Raw genomic sequence first — 21,485 nt, forward strand, 5'->3', positions numbered from 1 at the left:
CGAAGATATTCGGTTTTGTAATCCAAGTAACGTCTTCCGATGGGCAAAGAGTTGAAGGCACAAACTAAACTGTTCATAATTTATTCTTTATGGTACCCCAGCATTCATAACACGTAGGCGAATCACTGTCCCCCAGACATCCGCGTTTATATTTTTTATATTTATATTTTTTGAAAACAAAGCGGAGTGTGTATGACGTCATCCGCACGTGCCGGCTACCATTTATTCATCCTGTCCGCTGAACAGCTGCTAGTTTTACTCACATGCCTGGAAGATGTCTAGTGCTACTACCACAGATGATCTCACTCTCAAAATGGAATAGAACAATTCAGATTAGCTAGCCGAATGTATAGAAGGTGTAGAGCGTAACCACCTGTGGCCCAGGCTGCCTGTCACAATTCCAGTCCGGCGCGCGGATGACGTCATACAAACTCGTCACTCATGTAGGAAAAACTCATGTAGGAGACCCTGAGGACCAAAAATAGATGATTAATAACCCTTTGTAGCTCTTAAAGGTTGCTAAGAAAACAAATAAGTCATTTCCTTCAGCTGCGTTAATGCAGTGACACCTTATTGGTTGTTTCCTAACATTCTTGGTTTAGATATTTATGAGGAATTTGGGTGTTTAAAGAAACCACTATAAATTGGATTATTGTCGTACATTGAAACAGAAGTAAAACTGGATTTGCTTATTTTAATTCTGAACTAAACATATCTGACTATTTGTTTTCTTTACAATTGATATGGTTGAAAATCTGATGGTGTTACAGCAGGTTGAACAAAACAAAACAGGAAGAGTTCTTACCTGTTTAGGCTTGCCTTCATTCTTGATCTTGATTGTGGGCTACCCATCCAAAACCCATATAGATGTAGTCTACCAAATGTATGAAATTGTATTTAGACTTTCACAGTCTCATTATTGGTTAAGTTCATGTTGGATCCTGCTTATAATGAGATTGAAGGAAATAAAGGTTAAGATCCTCTACCCAAAATGTTTTTTAATCCAGATAGCCTTATGGAAATTGCTTTTAGTAAATCTGAAATCAAATATGTTCTTTAAGAAGTAAATTCAGATTAGCAGTGGCTCCAGAGTGACACAACAAAGGCTGATATCTAATGCATTTTATATATCAAAGACATAAAACTATTGCATACATGTTAAATTAAACTTTACACATCTTTGACAAATATCTCACTGACAGATGGGATTGTGAAATATATTTGGAAACCATAGATAATATTGTAATTCAGTATGAAAAATATAGGATGAGAAGACAAAAAGAATAAAGCAGAAATTTAAAGTAATACATCAAAAAGTGAACAGATAAATATTGAACTTGAAATGACGAATAGAGTATTTATTCGATACTTAAGAAAAACAGCATTATTGCAAAAAAAAAAAAAAAAGACGAGGAGAAGAAGAAGATTTACTGGAGCAGAGACATCTAAGACATGAAAATCAAGTGACCCATGTGTCCCTTAATCAGCAACCTCTATATTAAATGCCACCTCAGTAGGGAAACACAGTCTGTTTGCCTCCATGTCAGCTGTAAGCCCCATCCCAAAAGTGAGCAGAAATAAAGTCTTCCTATATATCACGATGTGTCTAATGATTCTAAAACATTTTTGAGTTTGAATTTAATTAAAATAAAAAGATAACTAAAATGTAATGTTCTTAATGTGTATGCATAGGCAGAGTTCTTTTACACTGGCTCAAAATACACTTACCACAAACTTTGAAGAAAAAAAAGCTCATGTCCAACACAATAACATATAGCAGCACTCAAAGCTCAGGACTCCCAGAATTAGTGGGGAGCTTTTGTCCTAATGGTTAGGGCATAGGTCTTGGAATCCTGAGGTTGTGAGTTTGAAACACACTCCCACAGACTGCCCCTCTGGGTCTCTGAGCAAGACCCTTAACCCCTGATTGCTCCCCGGGCGCTTGTAGTGGCAGCCCACAGCTCCCGAAAGGGGATGCGTTAATTGCAGAGAGTTCACTTCTCCACTGGGAGATCAATAAAGTTCAATTAAATCCAAGCATTCAGAAGACCCGGGGTGTGCCAAGTGTCCTGCTTGTATAAAGTATTTCCCTTCTTCAGCAGACCTGATTTACATGATTGCAGATAAGCAACAGCTTGATAATATAACATATAACAGCTGCAATATAACATATATCTGAGCAATAGGAAGAGGCTGCATCACATGGCTTGCATGAGACTGCTCTAGAATGAAATGTTAAATACTAGACCTATCAATCTGTTCCCCAAAACACTGCAGTTGCAAATAACTAAGTTGTGCCGTTGAACCGGCACAAGTAAAGCTTAGTTCTTCCTTTCTGCTCAATCTTAACCCACTAAAAATGTAGGCATCTTCCTGTGCCAGCAAGTCATTGAGATCTCTGAAGACTCTCCCCACTAATTCCTCCTTTGGAGAAGTCCTCCAACAGGGCCAAGGCTGCCATGGTTCCACAATTACACAGCACCTTTATGCAGCTATTTATGGACATGCATGACTGTCTGCAGCTGTTTATCCTTCTGAATCATCACATCTGATGATACATCTTTTTGTAATAAATTTGTGCTTGCTGCATGGGTCAATGCACATTTCTATGGCCAAAACAGAAAAATATTGACAGTTTAGATAGACTGCATTGAAGTTGTTTCCGTTATTAGTTGAGGTTTGTTATGTCATTGTAAAGCTAAATGTGATGTGGATTCATTTTTTTTTATAATATTTTAATTATAATATTTTTTAGCTTTTTGCTGCTACACTGTTTCACAACATGTTCAAAAGATCAATATTCATTGTTGTACATGCTGAGTTGTGCATACAGTCAAAGCCCCCCCCAGCAACACTAAACATACTAAAGCCTGAATTAGGATATTAAGAATCTGACGTTAAAATGTAACAATGCAGATTAAAGTTTACCTTAATATATATGTCTGACATGAAACCATAAAAATCCCAGATTCCTGTAGTTAAGTACTTGCTGTAGTTAACCTCTTGTTGTAGTTAAGCTATTTTTTTACACCTACAGTGGTGTAAAAAACTACAGTGGTTGGAGTAAAAATAAATAAAACTAAACTACTTTTACTCAATATTATCTTTAAAACCTTATAGATAGATAGATAGATAGATAGATAGATAGATAGATAGATAGATAGATAGATAGATAGATAGATAGATAGATAGATAGATAGATAGATGCTTTTTAATGCAGCAAAGGATGGATGCACATGTTTTCAAATTCTTCTTTAAAACCAAAAGGAAAATGATTCCCTACTGCCTTCAAACTCTTGTTGAAAATAGAAACACTGTGTAAAAACTGTATGCAGTTATTGATGAATACTGAATTAAATTATTTGCAGTCAATTTCAGGCAACCAGTAAAAATACTACACAAACACTAGAAAACTGTCCTTTTCCCAAAAGAATTAGTTGTTACTGTAAATTGAACTCTTGCTATGTTTGCATGACCTCTCTTATCTGATCTTCTGTGATTACCCACAGGAGTCTCCGCAGGTCACATCACCATGGTCTGAGTCAATGAGCCAACTCATGAGGAAACTGGACCAGCTTAATCAGGACATAGAGGAAGCTCTGAGTGCAGGTTCATCACCCTCTGACACACCTTGCATTTCCCGCAAGGTACAGGTGAACATTACATATATACTGTTGTGCAAAGTAGTTTGCCTTATGTTTTAAAAAATACATGGCCCATTGATAATATCATACACTCATTAACCGTGAATAAAGGCCCCTATTATAATAAATGGTCAGATCTCCAAGGGCTAAATAAGCATTGGGGCATCACCTTCAAAGTTTTCCGGAGTGCAGACTGTCACGGTTGATGCTGTACACATTGCTGAGAAACTCTTGCTGCATACTTGGTCACGGCTTTTAAACTTTCTTAAATCAATTTAGTTTGCTCTTCAGAGAGAAAATCCAGGCGGATTATCTAGAACTGCAAGCAGCTGGTATTTGGAATTTCTTGTCCATCTGAATTTTTTTTACAAGTTTTCCACATGTTATTGAGTCTAATAAGATCTCTAAAATTAAATAGCAATAACTTATAATCCCAGTAGATGTTCTCTCTTGTGGGCTGTATGACTTCTGCAGCACGGGGGTACATTCTGGGACAAAATAACATTTTGTCCAGCTACCAATATCTGACTCTCTCAGTGTGTTTTAGGTTGTAGACCATCGATCAGCAAGATGTTTAATAATCAACTCTAAAGCTGGACGAATACAGAAAGAACAGATTTTTTATTGTACTTTCACTTATACAACAGAGGCAATGCAACTGTATTCCCAAAAAAGGCCTATTCTCATGGTGCCATGTTCTATGAAAGATCTCTCCAGACATAGCGTGCAGGAACAAAAGTGGCCTTCTGAGCTCCTCATGTGTACTGCACAGAGGAGCTGTTGTGTTTGAAAGGAGTTTGTATGATTTGGTCGATTAGGAATGGTTGAGAAAGGCTTGCATGCCTCCTAGGCATCTGCATAACCATTCCAGGCATTCACTATGACCTGCTTCAACTAATGGCAGGCAAGTGGCCAAGATAGGACATCTTTACTGGGATATTTGACAAGGTCATAATCTCTGTTCTCTCAAAGGAAGATCTACACATACAGCCTTCTTTGTGCTGCTCTGCCAAGCTGAACTGAATGTGGAGTCTTCACTTCCCTAACCACTGACCTCAGCCTGTTGTTTTCTTTTCCCTGGGCTGCTGTTGAGTTCATCTTGTCCTCATCGGTTCGTCCACACAAAGACGGAGCCCGTCTTGATTGTTGTTGTGATGTTGTTGCAGTGTGGTGCTGCTTCAAAGTCCTCAACAAACCAAACCCAGAATGACACAGATCTTCACAGAACAGACAGAAGGGAATGTTGGATCCAAGACAGATCATCTGCTTCTAGCAGCTCCTCAAAAGGAACAAGAGCAAGAAATAAGAAAACAGTAAGTTTATCTTAAAATGCTATAAATCTTTAAAATTCGAAATACAGTAAACAAGTAATTTATCAAGCTTTTCAATTGATGTACCGGTAGGTTATTGGTATTCATGCCTTGCTGCCACTGCCTGTTTAAGACCCAACGGCTTTTTGAGCTTTGCCTATTATGTTTTGCTGAAAATCCTTGTGTAAAACAAATTTGAAAAGAGGGGCAAATAGCCTAATCAATAAACTGTATTCTCCACGACCCATTGAACATCGTGTTTTAAATAGTATATATCTATATCAGGATTAAAATTGTGTAACATCTAGTGTTCTTCTATGTGTAGCTCAGTATGTGTTTTTATGCTATGGCCCCAAGTGGACAGATAATGATTTGTTAAATTAATCCAAATGTGAGCGAGTTCAAGCATAAATCATACCGAGGTGAGTAACTCCTCATTAGAGCTGACAGACTCTCTGCATTACATAGCATGAGATTATGAATGGGGGAGGGTTAGCCTAAGAAGGTTCCAAATACCCGGTTCGATCCCCACATTCTCCACTCTGGGTTCCTGAGCATTCGCTTAACCCCTGTTTGTTTCACAAGTGCCACACAATGGCAGCCCACTGCTCCCCCAGGGGATGGGTCAAAATGCAGAGAGTGAATTTCGCCATTGTGGGACAATAAATGTCTAAATATTATTTCGTGATTGCTGCACATTTGAATATCACTTGCATTGTTTATGTGTAAATGGCATATATTATTGTTATAAAATCCTACGAGTCTCAAATTCCAATCCTGGAAGACTGGTCTCCTGCACCATTTAGATGCATCCCTGGTGCAATGCTCCCGAATCGAATGGCTGTGTGACATACTTAATATAATGCAAGGAATCCTGGGTAAAGCTCTAGGGGAAAAAAGTCAAAAAGAACTTGACAGAGTTTGACAGTAGGATCTGAAAAAGGACTGAAATGACATCAGAAGTAAAGTTAGGTGATTTCAAAATAGGAACCAGATGAATGATTAACTAATGCAATGCAGCTGTGAGAACTACAGTAGGAGTGCAAATGCTGAATAGATACAGGGTGATCCAGTGAAACAAAGGCACAAACGTTTAGAGGTAAAGAGCACAACCAGTCACAAGAATGATCACAGCTACTAAACACTATACTACAGTTAAACACAACATTACAAAACAGGAGACTATATTGAATACATATATTGAGGAAAGATATTTTTCACAATAAAACAGGCACTAAGTAAAAACTATGTCATAATATAAGTACATGGAAATTCAAAACAGGAGCAATACTATGCACAATTAGCATGTTTATGTTTATGGGTTATGAACTTTTTTGTTTGCTTACCTCTTATTTTTACAAAAAAGAACTTTCTCAACCTTCATGCTGTTTTATATCCGTATCAACAATAATGGGCTGTTTGTGAAGATTATGACCCCTGAAAAGACCCCCCATCCCCAGCAATACCTTCCTTGCTGGAGTGCTGTTTAGATTTGCGGACATTTACTGCAGTACTAAAGTGCACATGCTTAAAAACCCTGAAATCAACCAAAAAAAAAAAAAATTATAAAAATAAATAAAGAAGGTCATATGTGACAAAACCAAAATTAGTCTAAATAAACCAAATAGAGAATCAAAGTACTTTTTTCTTCCCATCTGGCTATAAAATATTAGAATGGTAAAGAACTAGCATGTGAGAATGCTTTAAACCAATTTTTTTCCATGTTAGGCCTCAACAACAAGTTCAAATGCAGTAAAACTTGATTCTCCAACAATATTTCACTTTTCTCTTCTTGGAACCGACCCCCACACTTGGAACCTAGAACCCCCACACAAAACAGCACCAGTTACAACTTGGTCTTGGAACGGCTGAGAATCTTCATAGATGTTGCAGATATCAATGTTTCCTCTGCAGGCTAGCCTTACTTACAAGGTGCAATCATTTTCAGTGGTGGTGATAGTTTTTTTTGTAGCAATGAAACTGATATATGTTTGTTTAACCATCGAATTGTTGAAGGAAAAAAACCTCCAGGAATCAAAATGTGATTGCCTAATTACTTACCTGTATAGCCTATAGAACATCTGAAAGCAGTTTGTGATAATTTGATCTTTTAATCTTATCACAGTCTTAAATTCCAAGAAGAAAGGATGTGCTCAAACCTGGAGAAATGACCTAAAAAATGTTAAAAACATGTTTTGGAACATAAAGTTTTCTGAAGTTTGAAATCTGAAATTCATCTCATATTCTGCCCGTAGGACAGCTTCCTAACATGTCGAATGTTTTTGTGATGATAAAGATTGGGCCTTGCTGAGGGAAGATGCAATACATACTAAGTCTTGTTTACTGCTTAAACTAGGACATACAGAGAGAATACATTATGACCTTTAAATAGCAGGAAACATCCTGAAAGTTGTATTTTTAAACACTGGGCAAAGAGACACATTCAGGAATATTAAATCAGATCTTAATTGATAATATTGTGCTTTTTATTAGTCTAGAAGATTTCTAGATTATATAAACTACTTCAAACGTAAGTGCATTTTTAAAAGATTTTAAGATATTGGCAAATAAAGAGTACAGTTTCATACTGTTGTGAAGCACTTGGAAAATTATACACGCTATTCTTACATTAAATTGCTTTTGACAGGAACTGCCATGTCTTTCAGCTTTGCTGACCGGTCCTGTAGCCGCCTCTTTGGTTAGTCACTGTGTGAGAACTACAGTATTTATCTGCAATGACCTGCCACACCATATAAACATCCTTGCTGATGCAGAGAGCAAGAAATTTCTTTTGTTGAACGAAAGCCCCTAAAAAGGTCCTCATCTCGTAAGTGGAGGATGTAACTTTTCTGACCTGTAGCCTTTGACATGTGTCTTCCTTCTAAATACAGCTGGCCTTAAATAGTACGACACATGTTCAGTGTAGGTCAGATCTTGAGATATGCTAAGATGAAATGCTTTCTGTAAAGAAAGAAACAAAAAAAGGGGCCATGCCAAATTCACGTACCTTCTAAAAGAGGGACACATCTGTTTTTTGAGTTGTAGTTTTCAGTGTTTTTTTTTTTTTTATCTGGGACTGAGAGAGGGCTGTAAAAGCATGTTAATAGAAAGCCTTTAAAGATCTATATTATGCTTTTTCAAGTGAACTATTGGCATATATCTCATGAAATATTGCCTTTGACAGTACTACGTATTTGTTTTTAAATATTAGTTTTCCTCCAAACCAATAGAAAGATGCCTTTGCTGCAACTCCCCCTGCATGGGTGCCAACCATCTCATGACTTTGCCGAATCACACCCCTGCTGGGAATGTATTCGCTTAAGAAAGGCAAAACAAAGTCCAGGCCCTCTTGCACCCGGGATTTTTTTTTTTTTTTTACGCACAAAACCCCCCCCAAAAACCCCAAGAGGTGTTAGCTGTAGAGATTAGATGCTAAAAGTACTAAAACGTTAAAGGTATTGTTGAGAATTTTCTCAAATTTTTTAAAAGACCCACCCTCTTCAATCCACTGGACTTTGTTTCCAAGGTTGAAGATGTTTCACTTTCAATCCAGGAAGCTTTTTCAATTCAAAATTCCAGAAACAGCGTTGAGTTTGAGGCTTTTTAGAGTGGACCAAAAACAAAGCTTTGTTCTGGCTTAGAAAACATGCATATTGAACATGGGTAAACGGGTCCCCCCCCTTAGGAATGGACAGCTGTTTGGGTCCTTGGTTAGCCTGCACTTCCTGCTACCTGTCTATGTCTCTGAAAGGGGGGTCATTAGGGGGAATTGTTGGCCTGGCTTAACAGGCGCGATGTTCTGTTCCCCTGTATGGGGTGGAGGTTGCGATGATTCCTACCCGCTATAATCACAACCTTCAGCCCCATACAGGGGAACAGAACACCTGTTGTAAAGGTTAGTTTTTTGCAGCATAAAACGGACTAAAACTAGACTAAAACATTTTTAAGTTTTAGCCGACTAAAACCGACTAAAGCTATTACATATTGTAATGACTAACATGCGACTAACACTAATAATAGTTTTCGTCCTGAAGACTTAGACAAAACCTAAGATGGCTGTCAAAAACAACACTGCAGCCAGGTTTGATATTCATTTTCATGTCCCTGTCTCTCTTATGGCTGTGAGTTACAACAATCTAATTAAACACAGCAGTTAATGTTCAGTGAGCACAAAGAGGTTAAAGGGTTAAAACAGGGCAAAAAGATACCCCCAAAGTATTGATTCTTAAACAACAACTATATGGTCAAAATTGTACATTTTTCAATCCATTTTTGTCCTTCTAAATCATTGCTAGAATACAAGGATCTTTTTTCCATAAATGAAATTGCTATTTTTTTCTATATATATATAAAGCATTAGCCTCTGCCAACAAGGAAAAGGCTACTGTTATGGTAAGGGAACCAACATATTCTCTTGTGTAACCCTAAAGTGAATACCTTGGCCCGCACAATGACTGAATCACTGAAGGACAATCAGTTTGTTATATAGTTTGGAAACATTGCCACTAAAGAATAATGATGTAATCTCTTTTCTAATCAAACTGTGTTACTTTGAAACAATATGTGGTTTTAACATCTGTCATAAAAGCAAAAAGAAGTATGAGGATACAAGAAATGTACCAGCTCCTTTTAGAGGGCAATGATTTTAACACAAACTTAGATTTAATTCTAGAGACGTCATCCCGGTGTGACACCAGCTGAGCTGTTAAATATTGCCACCACTGCTTTTATGGAAAATTTGTATTGATTTTGTCATCACAACATATCAGTAGTGTTGAAAAATGAAGGCACATTTCAGCTCTTCAGATATTGATATTTTTCTTGTTTCTGCTTTGCAGATGTTTAACAAATTGACCAATCCAACAGGTGCAGGTAAGTCATGTTTTTTTTTTTTCCTTTCCCTAAGGCTTTATGATGTCATGCAGCTGCTAAGTTGTTAATGATGCCATTGCACTATGCTTAGGAGTCAATCTGAAAGTCTTAATACGTTAATATTTTCCACATCTGTCCCAAGCTGGATGGGCTGTTTGTTCAGGGTAATTGCTCTGCTCCCTGTTTATGCTGGGATAGAAGCTAGTGACTGTGAATGACTGGTTGAGAAAATTATTTTGGGCTACATCATTATAAGAAAGGAATTCTTTTTAAATAGAAGGTTGTTGTTGTTTTTTTTAGCTACCGTACACCAGTATTTGCATATTTTGTTGATTTCAGTGTGTTGTTTTTCATCACTGTTCACTGGGACTGAATCATCGATCAAATTTTTGCCAATGAGATTTTTAACCAAATCCTTGTGAACAACTGCTAATCAGTAGTATTTAAAGTTTCTTGCAGAAGTGTCTGTGTGCATTTATCACCCTTTCATACGTCACACCTATAAATGTGCATGTACTTACTTTCATGTAACATACTCAACCAAGATGAATTGGCACATGATTTTGAAGTGAAACGTGTGCTATTGAATGAAAAAATAAATACTGAAACTAGTACAAAAAAAACAAAAAACCCGCTCAACTTAAGGTTTATTTTTACACCAATGTCCTGAATAATTTATATTTAGCCTCTAAACTGGATCATTCAAAAATAAATATGCTTTTATCTAAACATTTAATTTTAACATTCATTGTAGCTATGACAGTAATGTCTATAAACATTGCCTTTCCTATAAGGTAAATCTTTAGCTGTGTAGTGTCTATATCACGTTTTCTGTAAGGGTTGCCTTATAATTACCGCCAGTTTTCATCTCCCTGCTGAAAAAAAACATCCACACAGCATGCCACAGTGTATGGCATGTTCAGATTGATGTGTAGTGATCTATTCTCACCAAAAAATATTTATTTTCTGCATGTTTGCTCTTTCTCCAAAATTATAACCACCTTTCCATAGAATTTCTTATGACTTTCTTCAACAGTAGCCGGGCCAATCAGTTTAGATATAACATTCATCTGTCTCTTTTTAACTTTGCAGCTGTGTCATACTTTTTGAACTTAAAAAAAAAAAAAAACTGGGCATGGGTTGATTTCATTTTAATTGAATTAGAAAAAATACTTCACTGATCCCAAAGAGAAATTAAATGTTAAATTAAAGAAAACTAGCTCCGTGAGATGTCAACATTTCAGATGTTGCTTTATAACCAAACTTTATTTAAGCTTAACCACAGCTTTCGCCATTACCTGTCTGTTATTCTTTAATTTAACAATATTGTCTGTAAGTGGTTTATAACTAAATGTTGATGTTGGGCTTATTATAAAACCTTCCCTGCAAGCGGATCCCATCATATGTCCTTCCCCGCCTGCTGGCATTGCTCAGACTCTTGACAATCTTAATATAACTGATGGTCACAGGTGTCAGCCCTCTCCCTCCTAGCCAGTGGAATGCCCAAATGCACATTCTTTTATTTTAAAGGCTTTTCATATGGTCCTCGCTCAGAGGGATGCAGTTAAAATTAGGCACTGTGCCAGATCTTTGTTTCTGTTTTGCTAAGGGGAAATATTTGGCCCCCTGTGATGTGGCCCTTGGGGAGCAGCTGTGGGATTTGGCTGGATGCAATTTTAGACTCAGGTTGGGTTCTCACATGACCTCAGTTGTGAAATATTCTGTCAAACAAACAGACTTAGTCATGAATATTTCCATACAGATTTTTTTGAAGCACTTATCAAATATGCCAAGTCTGCCTCTGACTTATAAAGTCTACAATATGCCAGACTTACAGCTAAAATGATATTCTTTGGGAAAAGAGTGAGGGTTCTGAGAGGTTTATCAACACATCTGTACTTTGAATACTGTTTTGCTTAGTTTCTAATTATTTTAAAACAAATCACAGTGTCAGCTTCATTTACGTTGAAAGTCAAAAGATTCTATATGTGGTTTAAGCTCAAACTGATGATTGAATGATGTGGAGGGATGATATCGTAAAAAGGACAAAGCTGGCATCCAGTCAGACATAATAGGTGTAATATTTTCTGGCTAGATTTAACAGCTGAGCTGTGGAAACCTCTTTTAAGACATGAATACGGGACAGACAGATGGTTCTTACTATTCACTATATAATACTGTCCATCTCGTTAAATTGATATTGTCCATGAGGGAGAAAAACACATTCCTTAAGCTGAATTCCAAACCAGCAAAGCAGCTGCAGGAGAACCAGTGCTGTTTGGGTTTCCAAAATATGCAGTTTTAGCAGCTAGCATTTTTTGTATTGCTATTTAAAAGAATCTTTTAACTTATTTGCAGTCACTTTAAAATGACAATACAGTTATTTGAAAAAGTAATTTTGACAAATTAAAACTATGAACTTCAATGCATCGAATTGGAATCTTATCTTAGAGACCAATACAACGCAGCAAAAGGCTTGGAAACAAAAAACAAACAGTTCAATAGCATGTTTTTTTATCAGCTTTTTTTTTATTTGATAACCCTAAATATAATTCATTAAAACCAATTGGATTTTAAGGCTACCTAATTGGTTTATCCTTGAATGTGTATGTAACCAAGCTGTTTTAAGGCTTATCCTTTATTTCCCGTTTCTAAACTTACTCCGTCGGGCACTAACATTTACTCTCTGTATAGATGCAATGTTTCTGTGTAGATGCAATGTTTCTGTACCCCCAAAGTCTAGCAACTTTTATGCTTTTGCGCAATTAAAGGTGAAAAATGTACCCCAGAGTTTTCTAATGTGTATTTACGAAAATTAAATAATGAATTATGCTAAATGATGTAGGTATTTCTGTTGGCCCGTCACATGAAATCGTCAAAAACTAAATGAGTCATTTTGGTTGTAATATGGAAAACTGTATAAACTCTCAAGGGAGAGGAATACATTAGAACGCTATAGGCAACTTGGTCTCATTAAAAGAATATAAAGTAAATAAAATAAATGAATAAATGCTTTTTATGTAATGTATTAAGTTTTTTTATTAGAATAAAATAAAAGCCAGTTGAGCCAAAACCTCCCAAAATTATCATGTTTCTTTTTTTCTAAAATAAAAAAGAACAAGGTGAAAAACTACACTTATCCTGAGAGAATATATTGTGCACACTATAGAGAAAAAAGTCCAGTTTCAGCCTAAAAGATTTATATTTTAAAGCAACTAGTTTCTGACAAGATTATCTGAGCATCTTTAACTTTTAAACACATGACGAACCAAAAGTATCTGATCTACTCTCACACTGTGAAATTCATCTGAGGAAATATATTCCATGCAGCCACCTTAATTTCAGTGTAGAAATTAATGGCTTCCTCTGGTGATAGGAGGCAATTATGTTCACCCTTGAAAACCGGCTGTCCTGACAGACATTAATCTTAAAATTAATGAAGCTCCCGAGGAATCCTAATGCTATAGTGAAGATCTTTCTTGCAGAGATATGGCACAGATTAAGAACACAGAATCAATTTATGAGTTAACTTAAATGTGAAGGACTTGAGATTTCACAGTAATTTGTTCATAGATAATATTGTGTATTTTAAAAGTGTGTATCACATCAACACTGATATAACAAAATGGAGGTGACAGGGTCCAAAAAGCAGCAGCTGTGCAGAACAGAATGAATTTAAATTTGCATAAATACATGCTCATGCGTTTTGTTATGATAAGCATCATCATCCCATAGCAAGTCCGCAGGGAAATATCACACATGCAGCTTAACCAGCACTCTGTGGCCCAGAACTGTCAGGTTGAGGCTTCCCTCTTGGCCTCTGAGGTTTTTAACCAGGCTCCATGCATTTACACAGATCTTCACTCTGAATAAATATGCTAATTTACTTTCAATGTGGAAATCTCTTGCTGCTGATTGAAAGTAAAACAAAGAGGATACTCTGTGAATCCCTCAGAGACTTCTGTCAGTGAGGAAAGAATTACAAAGCCCTGCCTTCCTCCTACATTAGTGTGAATGGCTCATGAAAGCTGTAAAAACATGGAAAGAGGATGTTTCAACAGTTTGTGTGTAGATTTTATCTTTTAACCTTTAAAAGTAAGTGCGAAATGTCAGCTAGTGGTTGATTACCAAGCATAGCCTCTGTGCTTTTATAAAATAAAATTTCAGGGCTCTCTTATCAATGAAGCCTTTTTGGCTGAAGAGAAAGTCAGCAGTTGAAAACAATGAATCTAAGATGCCTCTGTAAATACTTTTCTCTTTCTTGATAAAATTGGATAAGAGATAAAAAGTGTATTGGGGTGTGCTGGCTACGTCTTGTTTTCTCTAGTTTGCATTATCTTAAAGCAAGATATACCTTATAATTTGGACCATTTGCTCATCATAATGATGTTGGAGGCTGGATTGTTGATGCATGGTCAGACTAAACTTTTCATCTTCAGTTAAAAGGGCCTTTAACAGATATTTTTTGTTACATTTTGACTAAATATTGGTTGTTCCTCTCGCTTGATAAAAAAAAAAAAAAGAAACAAACAGTTCCTGTTATTTAGATAACCTAAGCGGACTTACAACTAAACCGTTAACCAATGCATTTTGTAAGTTCTACAGTTTGATATTTTCCTATATAAGAACTGCTCTCCCTGTGGACTGAATGCTATGCTGTGACCTTTGTGTACACTATAAATCTCTGGTCCAGCACTAGTGTGTATTACATAATGTCTGTGTCTTAGCTGTGTTGACTTATCTGCATTTTGTCTCCTGCTGGCTTCTCAGCTGTCCTTAAAGTTCAGGGTTTCAGTCTTACGAAGGGTCAATGATGGTGGAGGCCCACAGTGACCTCCCACAGCTGCAATCTCTTTCAGTCTCTGGCTCTCTAGAGACCCGTTACAGATTTTAATAAATACATCTCCACTGCTCCATGGCAGTACGCTGATAATGGATGACATTCTGACATCAGAAACTTAATCAAAAAGTAAACAGTAGAAGAGATTTAATATTGAGATCAGCTGTAGATTTCAGTGAGATTCTAAACTCTGCTGCTTCATTTGGAATAAAAAAAGAAAAGCACATTCCAATAGTAAATGCACAAACGTACACTGCTATCCAAAAGAAGCTTGTCCATAATGCCTTTCCACATTTATTCACAAACAGGGCTTGATGACATAGAACAACACAAAAAAGTGCCTAAAGGAAAAAGGAAACAATGTTTTTTTAGAATTCCCAGTGAGTGCTTTATCAAACCACTGCTCTTGAGTTATAAATGCTTATCTTTTCGTATATATATCTCCAGTAGCTTTGCACATTATATATTTTTGCCCAATTTTCTTTGAATAATGGCTTAAACCAATTGATTTGGATGAAATATCTTATACCCCTTTCCTACTCACCGAAAGCCCTTTTAAACCCGGAAACAATCGTTTTTTAGTGGTGATGGGAACGGCTCATTGATCCGTTTCTACCCAGGTCAAATGACTTGGCAAGCGAGGAGTGTTAAAATCGCCTCGGCTCTGATCGGCATGCTGTGGGAACACCAGACCCAGGTGGTCCCACTAATTTACGTGACACCAGTGAACGCAATGTATGGACGTCAACACACCATGTCAGTCACATCTGAACTAACAAGCCGAAACAACTCTGTTTACTTTCGATAAACATAGGAGAGGACTGGTGAGAGAGATTCAGACAGATAAAAGAGCAAAACAATCCAATATATTCACTATGCCTTGGCTTCCTTACATGTTGCTCTCCATTGTTTACTTGCCTGATTTCTGTCGCACTGGTGACATCAACAACGCTAACCCAGCATGATGGTGTTACCAGATATGCTGCAGCATGGTGACAGACGCCACGCAGCTTCCAAGTGAGGGGTCGAACCCAGCTTTTTTTGCCAATGGGAAGGGAGCCAAATGCAGATTGTTAGCCAGTCTTGAAAAACCGGGTTAACCCACTAATTTCAGATTGAAAGAAGCTTTAGTGGGCCTCAGTTCTTAAGTCTATATAAATATACTCAGTTAGATTAAGAACATTTGAATATTTAATGCAATTCAAGTCAGTTTATGTATATGGTGCTACAGTAATTCACAAGACATGCCATTTCAGTGCACTTTATAGAGGCAATTCAACCAGATCATATAGTCAGATTGGTTAAATGTTTTCTACTGTATCTAAGGAAAACCAGATGATTGCATCGACTATCTGACTCAACAGCAGTCCCTCATGCCAAACATGCATGTAGCGACAGTGGAAAGAAAAACTCTCTTTTAACACTAGAACTACCAAGGCCATAATTTTGGTTCTGATATTTTAAAGGAAAATAACTTTATTTACATTTACCATATGTTGTTCATGTTAACTGACTTTTTCTGTCTGTTTCTATATTTCCTCCCTTCCTTTTCACATATTTTTTTGAATAAAATAAAAACATTAAAAATAAATATGGTTAAGTTTACCCCGATCTCCCACAGCCGTCATTTTGACAGCTCTATTAATTGCATTGTAAATTCTTCCCGTGGTTGATTGACATTTGGTGCCATTGCCTAGCAACTAACATACCTACCTGGAACTTTTTGGCCAAGACGGAAAAATTGCTTTCAGAAGAAATCTAACTGTGAAACAGGCTTTAGAAATGCTTCAAAACATTGACTATAGCGATTCGGGCAGAGAGATGAGGAGGACTGGGTAGGGATTCTGACAGCTTTGATAGCGAGTCCGAGGATGTACGCCCATCTCCATCAAAACGCAGGCATATCAGTGACCCATCAGGCAATAGTGAACCTTTTGTTCAAGGTTTGGGTAGCACTGCCCCGACTTAGCCAGTACACTCAGCAGCCCAAAAGCCAAACCAGAGCCCGTGATCTACTATAATTACACACAGGTTGGCATGGATGCGTTGGATCAGATGATTAGAAAATATTCTGTAAAAGCTCCAACATGAAGGTGGCTTGTGGCTGTATTTTATGATCACCTGGACATAGCAGCTTTGATTTTGTTCAGGAGCTGTTTGAACGTCACTGTCACTTGCAGAGATTTTATCCTTGAACTGGTAAAATAGTTGCGTGCAAACCACATGCGTTCCGCGGGTTACCAGCACCTCCGCCGGTGAGGAGCAGCTTTGGCGAGGCAAAGAAAACAGTGTGATCTAGCGAGGCCGACTGGGGTTCGGAGATAGAACCAGACATTAAAAAAAGCAGAAAGCTAACTGTCAACCAGCTCCACAGAAGGCCCCGTCCAGGAAACAGACAGCCAGGCAGACCAACTCCGAGCCAGCCCCCATGTCAGAGGATGAAGGAGAGCACATCCAGTTAGTCACAGTCAGAGAAACAGGACTACACTGAAAAACAGGCCAAGCTCCAACATTTAAACACATTGTTTTGTATGCAAACAATTCTATTATAATGTTGGTTGTATGTTTAAAATGTTAACCTGCTAAGAAGTTAACATTAAACCCCAGGCTTAATTCTTTTGAAGGGCTTTTCCACCATGACTGTCCTGTATTTACATTTAGCTCTGACATAGTTACTTACTGTATGTCTGATACCTAAAACATTCGGGAGGCATCCCCATGTTGTGGAATTACATGTTTAAGTGTGATAGAGACCTAGTGATTTTTATTATATTTTACGTGTAGATTAAATAATTTTATTTTTTTGGTTCATGTAGAGAAAAGGCAAGAGCATCCTCCCCCACGTTTGTTTTGAAACCACATGGATTTTGGGATTCCTTGCAACTTTCCATTAACAGTGAAATTCTTTGTACGACACTACCCAAAAGAAAAAGGCCAGGTTGCCTTTGTTTATCCAGCCCAGTAGGTGTATCAATTATGGACCGAACAGATTTTTTTTTCATATATAATCTTGGGATGTTGCTTTATAACCTAATTCTGTTTTAGGATCTATACAGCTCTATCCCCCCTCTATTGCATCAAAGTGTTTATTATGTCAATTAAAACTAGACAGACTAAAGGGACAGCCACAAAAATATATGTGTTCATTTAAAGTCAGCAGCCAATCAGCCAACAGTACTGCTGGAAGAGCTGCAGAGATCCACATGTCCAGCGTGAAAATTTTTGACCTGACAGGTAATGCTGTAGCTGTTAACTTCAAAAATATGACCTTTATAGAAGAGTGGCAAAAATTTGCAGAACAGGTGTTCCTCTGCATTTTTCAACAAGCAAGTAAAACACAAAGCACACATGCAAAAAAAAAAAAAAAAAAAAATCAATTCAGTAAGATGAAAACTGAGCTTCTAGGACTGCATACAAATGGTTGAAATTAAAACCAAAGCACAACAGTAGCTTTACATAAGAGTACAAGACAACATTTTCAGAAATCATCCAAATGCCAAATTGTTCAGCTGGAAATACTTTCCCCGTACTTTTGCCAGAATTTTCATCCTCTGTTGATCTCTTTTGGGGATGACGTGGACCCTATGTTCAGTCGGTGTTCTCGGTGGGCTCTGTGTTGCATAGCCTAGAAAGGAGGCTTGGTGTATGCTTAGTCTAGATACCTCCAAGTTATTCTAGCAACTCTCAGCGAATGTTTCAGTATGTTTTAGTGCACTCTGGTTTTAGAAGTAGCTAAAACCAGCAGTGGATGATACAGTATATTTAACCATGCAATCTCTGTTCTCCCCAATGTGGCCTCTTTTCCTGGGTAGAGCTCACCAACAAGATAATGAGTTTTGGGGTTTATACAATATTCATATATATTATAATATATATAATATTTATAATATTTATAACAAACAGGGAAGGGGGGCATCAGATGTCTCTGTGATGTGTCTCTTTGGGATTGTTTTGAAGAGGGTCTGCAGCCTTTATAGTTTGCAAATATAATTTGCATAAGCTTGCATAACCCTAACATTATAAGGCACAATGTGTTAGACAGGTAAGGAGGCCCTGTTAAAAGGTAAAACCAATAAAAGTTAAAGAAAGACAAAAAATTATCCCATACTTTATATGATAAGTATAATAATATAAGATAATAATAATATTGAATTTATTTATTTATTTTGCATCTTATAGCCAAGTTGTTTTGACAACGGTATAAAAAAGCCAACTTTTTATGCCTGCAAAGTGGAAAGACAGAACCTGGGCATTGTGGGACTCCTTGATTTAATGTTGCTGGGGAAATAGATTTTTTTATTGGACTGTGCCAATAATTTTGCTCCCCATTTATCTGCTAAAGAACAGGTGCCAGTTCTGTGACATCATACTCTAAATTTATCTTTTGTGTATGTAGCTCAGAATATGAAGCCTATTGCTGGCTTGAAAAATTCCGCACATGGAAAGATGGAAAACGACTTGTGGTTTCCTGAGTGCAGACGCCAGCTTGGCGATTTGACAGAGAAATCAAAAAGAGAGGGGAAAAGGATGCCTGGTAGTATTTCTGGACTTCTCTTTGTATATACAGTCATTTGTCAAGGTCGCAAAAACATTAGAGAAATATCTGTGTAACCTGTTCTGAAATCTTTTAAAATTTTCATCTTAATAATTGTAGTCATTTAATAATGCCTTACAGGCTTGTGTGATGAATGAGATCATCTTGCTCAATGATCCCTTGCCATGATTTATGGCCAAGTATAAATCATCTGTCCCCTACACATTGTGTTACTTCATAGTGCTGCTTAACTCTCCTAATTTATGTTTTCCAATAAAATGGAACTTGTTTATACTTCTGATTCTTAATTACAGCACTCTGCCAATTGGAAACAAAGTTGCTTGTAAATTCTTTATGGGCCATTTTCTCTAAAAACGTCACGGTGTTATTTTGTTGTGTGTATGTGTGAATCTGGAGAGGACCTTAGGCTTGGAATTAGTAAACCAAGAAGAAGGAGTCGTGGGCAGCTGTGTGAGGATGAAGTCCAGTTAACAGTTGGGACTGTATGTAAATAGTAAAACAAATGCTCAGAACTTAGCCCAGCACTCAACTGCCACATGAACAGAAGTACAGAAGCAAGATTTAGGAAGTAATGAGCCAAGATGGGAAATAAAGAGATGGGTCCCTTACTCTGGACAACCCTTAACTGGTCAACTTAATTAGGTGGTATTTATTATTTTTACAACCTCCTTTAAAAATATATTGGGACTTGGAGCTCATGCTTATTATTAATTTCCATGACCAAAACTTAAGAATATGCACATTTGGACAAAATTGTTGGTACCCCTCATTTAATGACAAAAAAAGAACCCACTGTGGTCACAGATTTAACTTGAATAGTAATAATTAATAGAAATTCAATTAAAATAAAGGAAAAAAAAAATCTGTTTTCAGCCATGCTTCAAAAGATTATATATATATATATATATATATATATATATATATATATATATATATATATATATAAAAGTAAACTCATGAAGCAGGCTTAGACAAAAATATTCATATCCTTAGAAAAGACTGAAAACCAAGGCCAAAGGGATATGTTTAAGCAAGGTGTGTCCACTATTTAGCATCACAGTGTCTACAATCTTGTAATCAGGCAGAAGGGCTACAGTGTACATAGGGCTGCAGGTAGCTCTTGTGCCGTTTGGTTACATGGTGTGTACCACACTCAACATGAACCGGGAGAAGCAAAGAAGAGTTGCCTCAGGAGATTAAAAACAAAGTTGCTGACATGCATGTTAAATATACAAAGACAGAAATGTAAGATCCATAGGACTCTAGCCAACCTGCCTGGATGTGGTCACAGTAGGACAATTTATGACAAATCAAAGAAAACGGATCATATGATAAGTAATAAAAATTAAATTTCTCAAGACTATCAAGGGATTCTGGAGATAAATGTGCTGCCTAGTTTCAGAAAGCTTGGTCTCAGTTGAAGGCCATGTGTCTTGCAACAGGATACGACTCAAAGCATACAGCTAAAAACACCCAAAAAAGGCCAAGAGGAAAACATTGGACTACTTTGATCTGGCTTTCTATAAGCCCCGACCTAAAACATATTGAACAGCTATTTCTATAAAAGGCACTGTTCAAATCTGAGACAACTGGAGCAGTTTGCTAATGAGGAGTGGGCCTAAATACCGACTGAGAGCTGCAGAAGTCTCATTGACTGTCAAAATAATAGTTTGATTGAGTCAAAAGGTTGTGAAACATGATATTAGGTGAAGGGTACTGTTTTTTCTTTTCATTAAAAAAAACATTCAGTTGCAGCATGTTTACAAAAAGTGTCTGAGTTCTGTTTGTTTATACTCATATAATTTTTACCTTTTCAGATTGAAGTTATTTCTCTGGTCATTGTGAGAGTGAAGTATGCACAGCTGAAAAGTACTAGGAAATATGATCATTTAGAATGTGGAATTAGAGAATCAATGAGGAACCCAATGGCCACCAAAAGAAAAACTTGTTTACTCACTTACTTTTAAAAACCTGGGGATTTGAAAAACCTGGGTAACAGCAGTTTAATACACATTTAACTGGGTGATTTTACTTTACCTGGGTTTAGTTCCTCCAGAAAAGCTGGACCATTTCACTCTCCTGGAGATTGTTTTTGTTTTTCTACTTTTTATTGGTTCAAAAATGTTACAAGATGTTTTTCAGTGCCCTGTGATGGATTGGTGACCTGTCCATGGTGTACCCTGCCTTTCGCTAATAGACTGCTGGCTGGCTGGCTGGCCCGGCAGGGTGGATGGATGGATGGATGGATGGATGGATGGATGGAT

At 37.1% G+C, this 21,485-nt stretch overlaps 1 protein-coding gene across 2 annotated transcripts in view; it reads left to right on the top strand.

Moving 5' to 3' along the window:
• The window catches only part of LOC107092104 (stAR-related lipid transfer protein 13-like), an 80,077-nt gene that overhangs the window by 7,361 nt on the left and 51,231 nt on the right, over positions 1-21,485 (top strand). Inside the window, exons 3-5 of one of the 2 annotated variants that reach the window (XM_015386392.1) lie at positions 3,510-3,653; positions 4,811-4,957; positions 9,793-9,826. In XM_015386392.1, the coding sequence (XP_015241878.1) occupies positions 3,510-3,653; positions 4,811-4,957; positions 9,793-9,826 (325 nt within the window). The remainder of the gene's footprint in view (positions 1-3,509; positions 3,654-4,810; positions 4,958-9,792; positions 9,827-21,485) is intronic. The other variant, XM_015386393.1, reaches the window with a different exon arrangement.

The sequence above is a fragment of the Cyprinodon variegatus genome, unplaced genomic scaffold, assembly GCF_000732505.1.
Source record: "Cyprinodon variegatus isolate N-32 unplaced genomic scaffold, C_variegatus-1.0 Scaffold367, whole genome shotgun sequence".
NCBI lineage: Eukaryota > Metazoa > Chordata > Actinopteri > Cyprinodontiformes > Cyprinodontidae > Cyprinodon > Cyprinodon variegatus.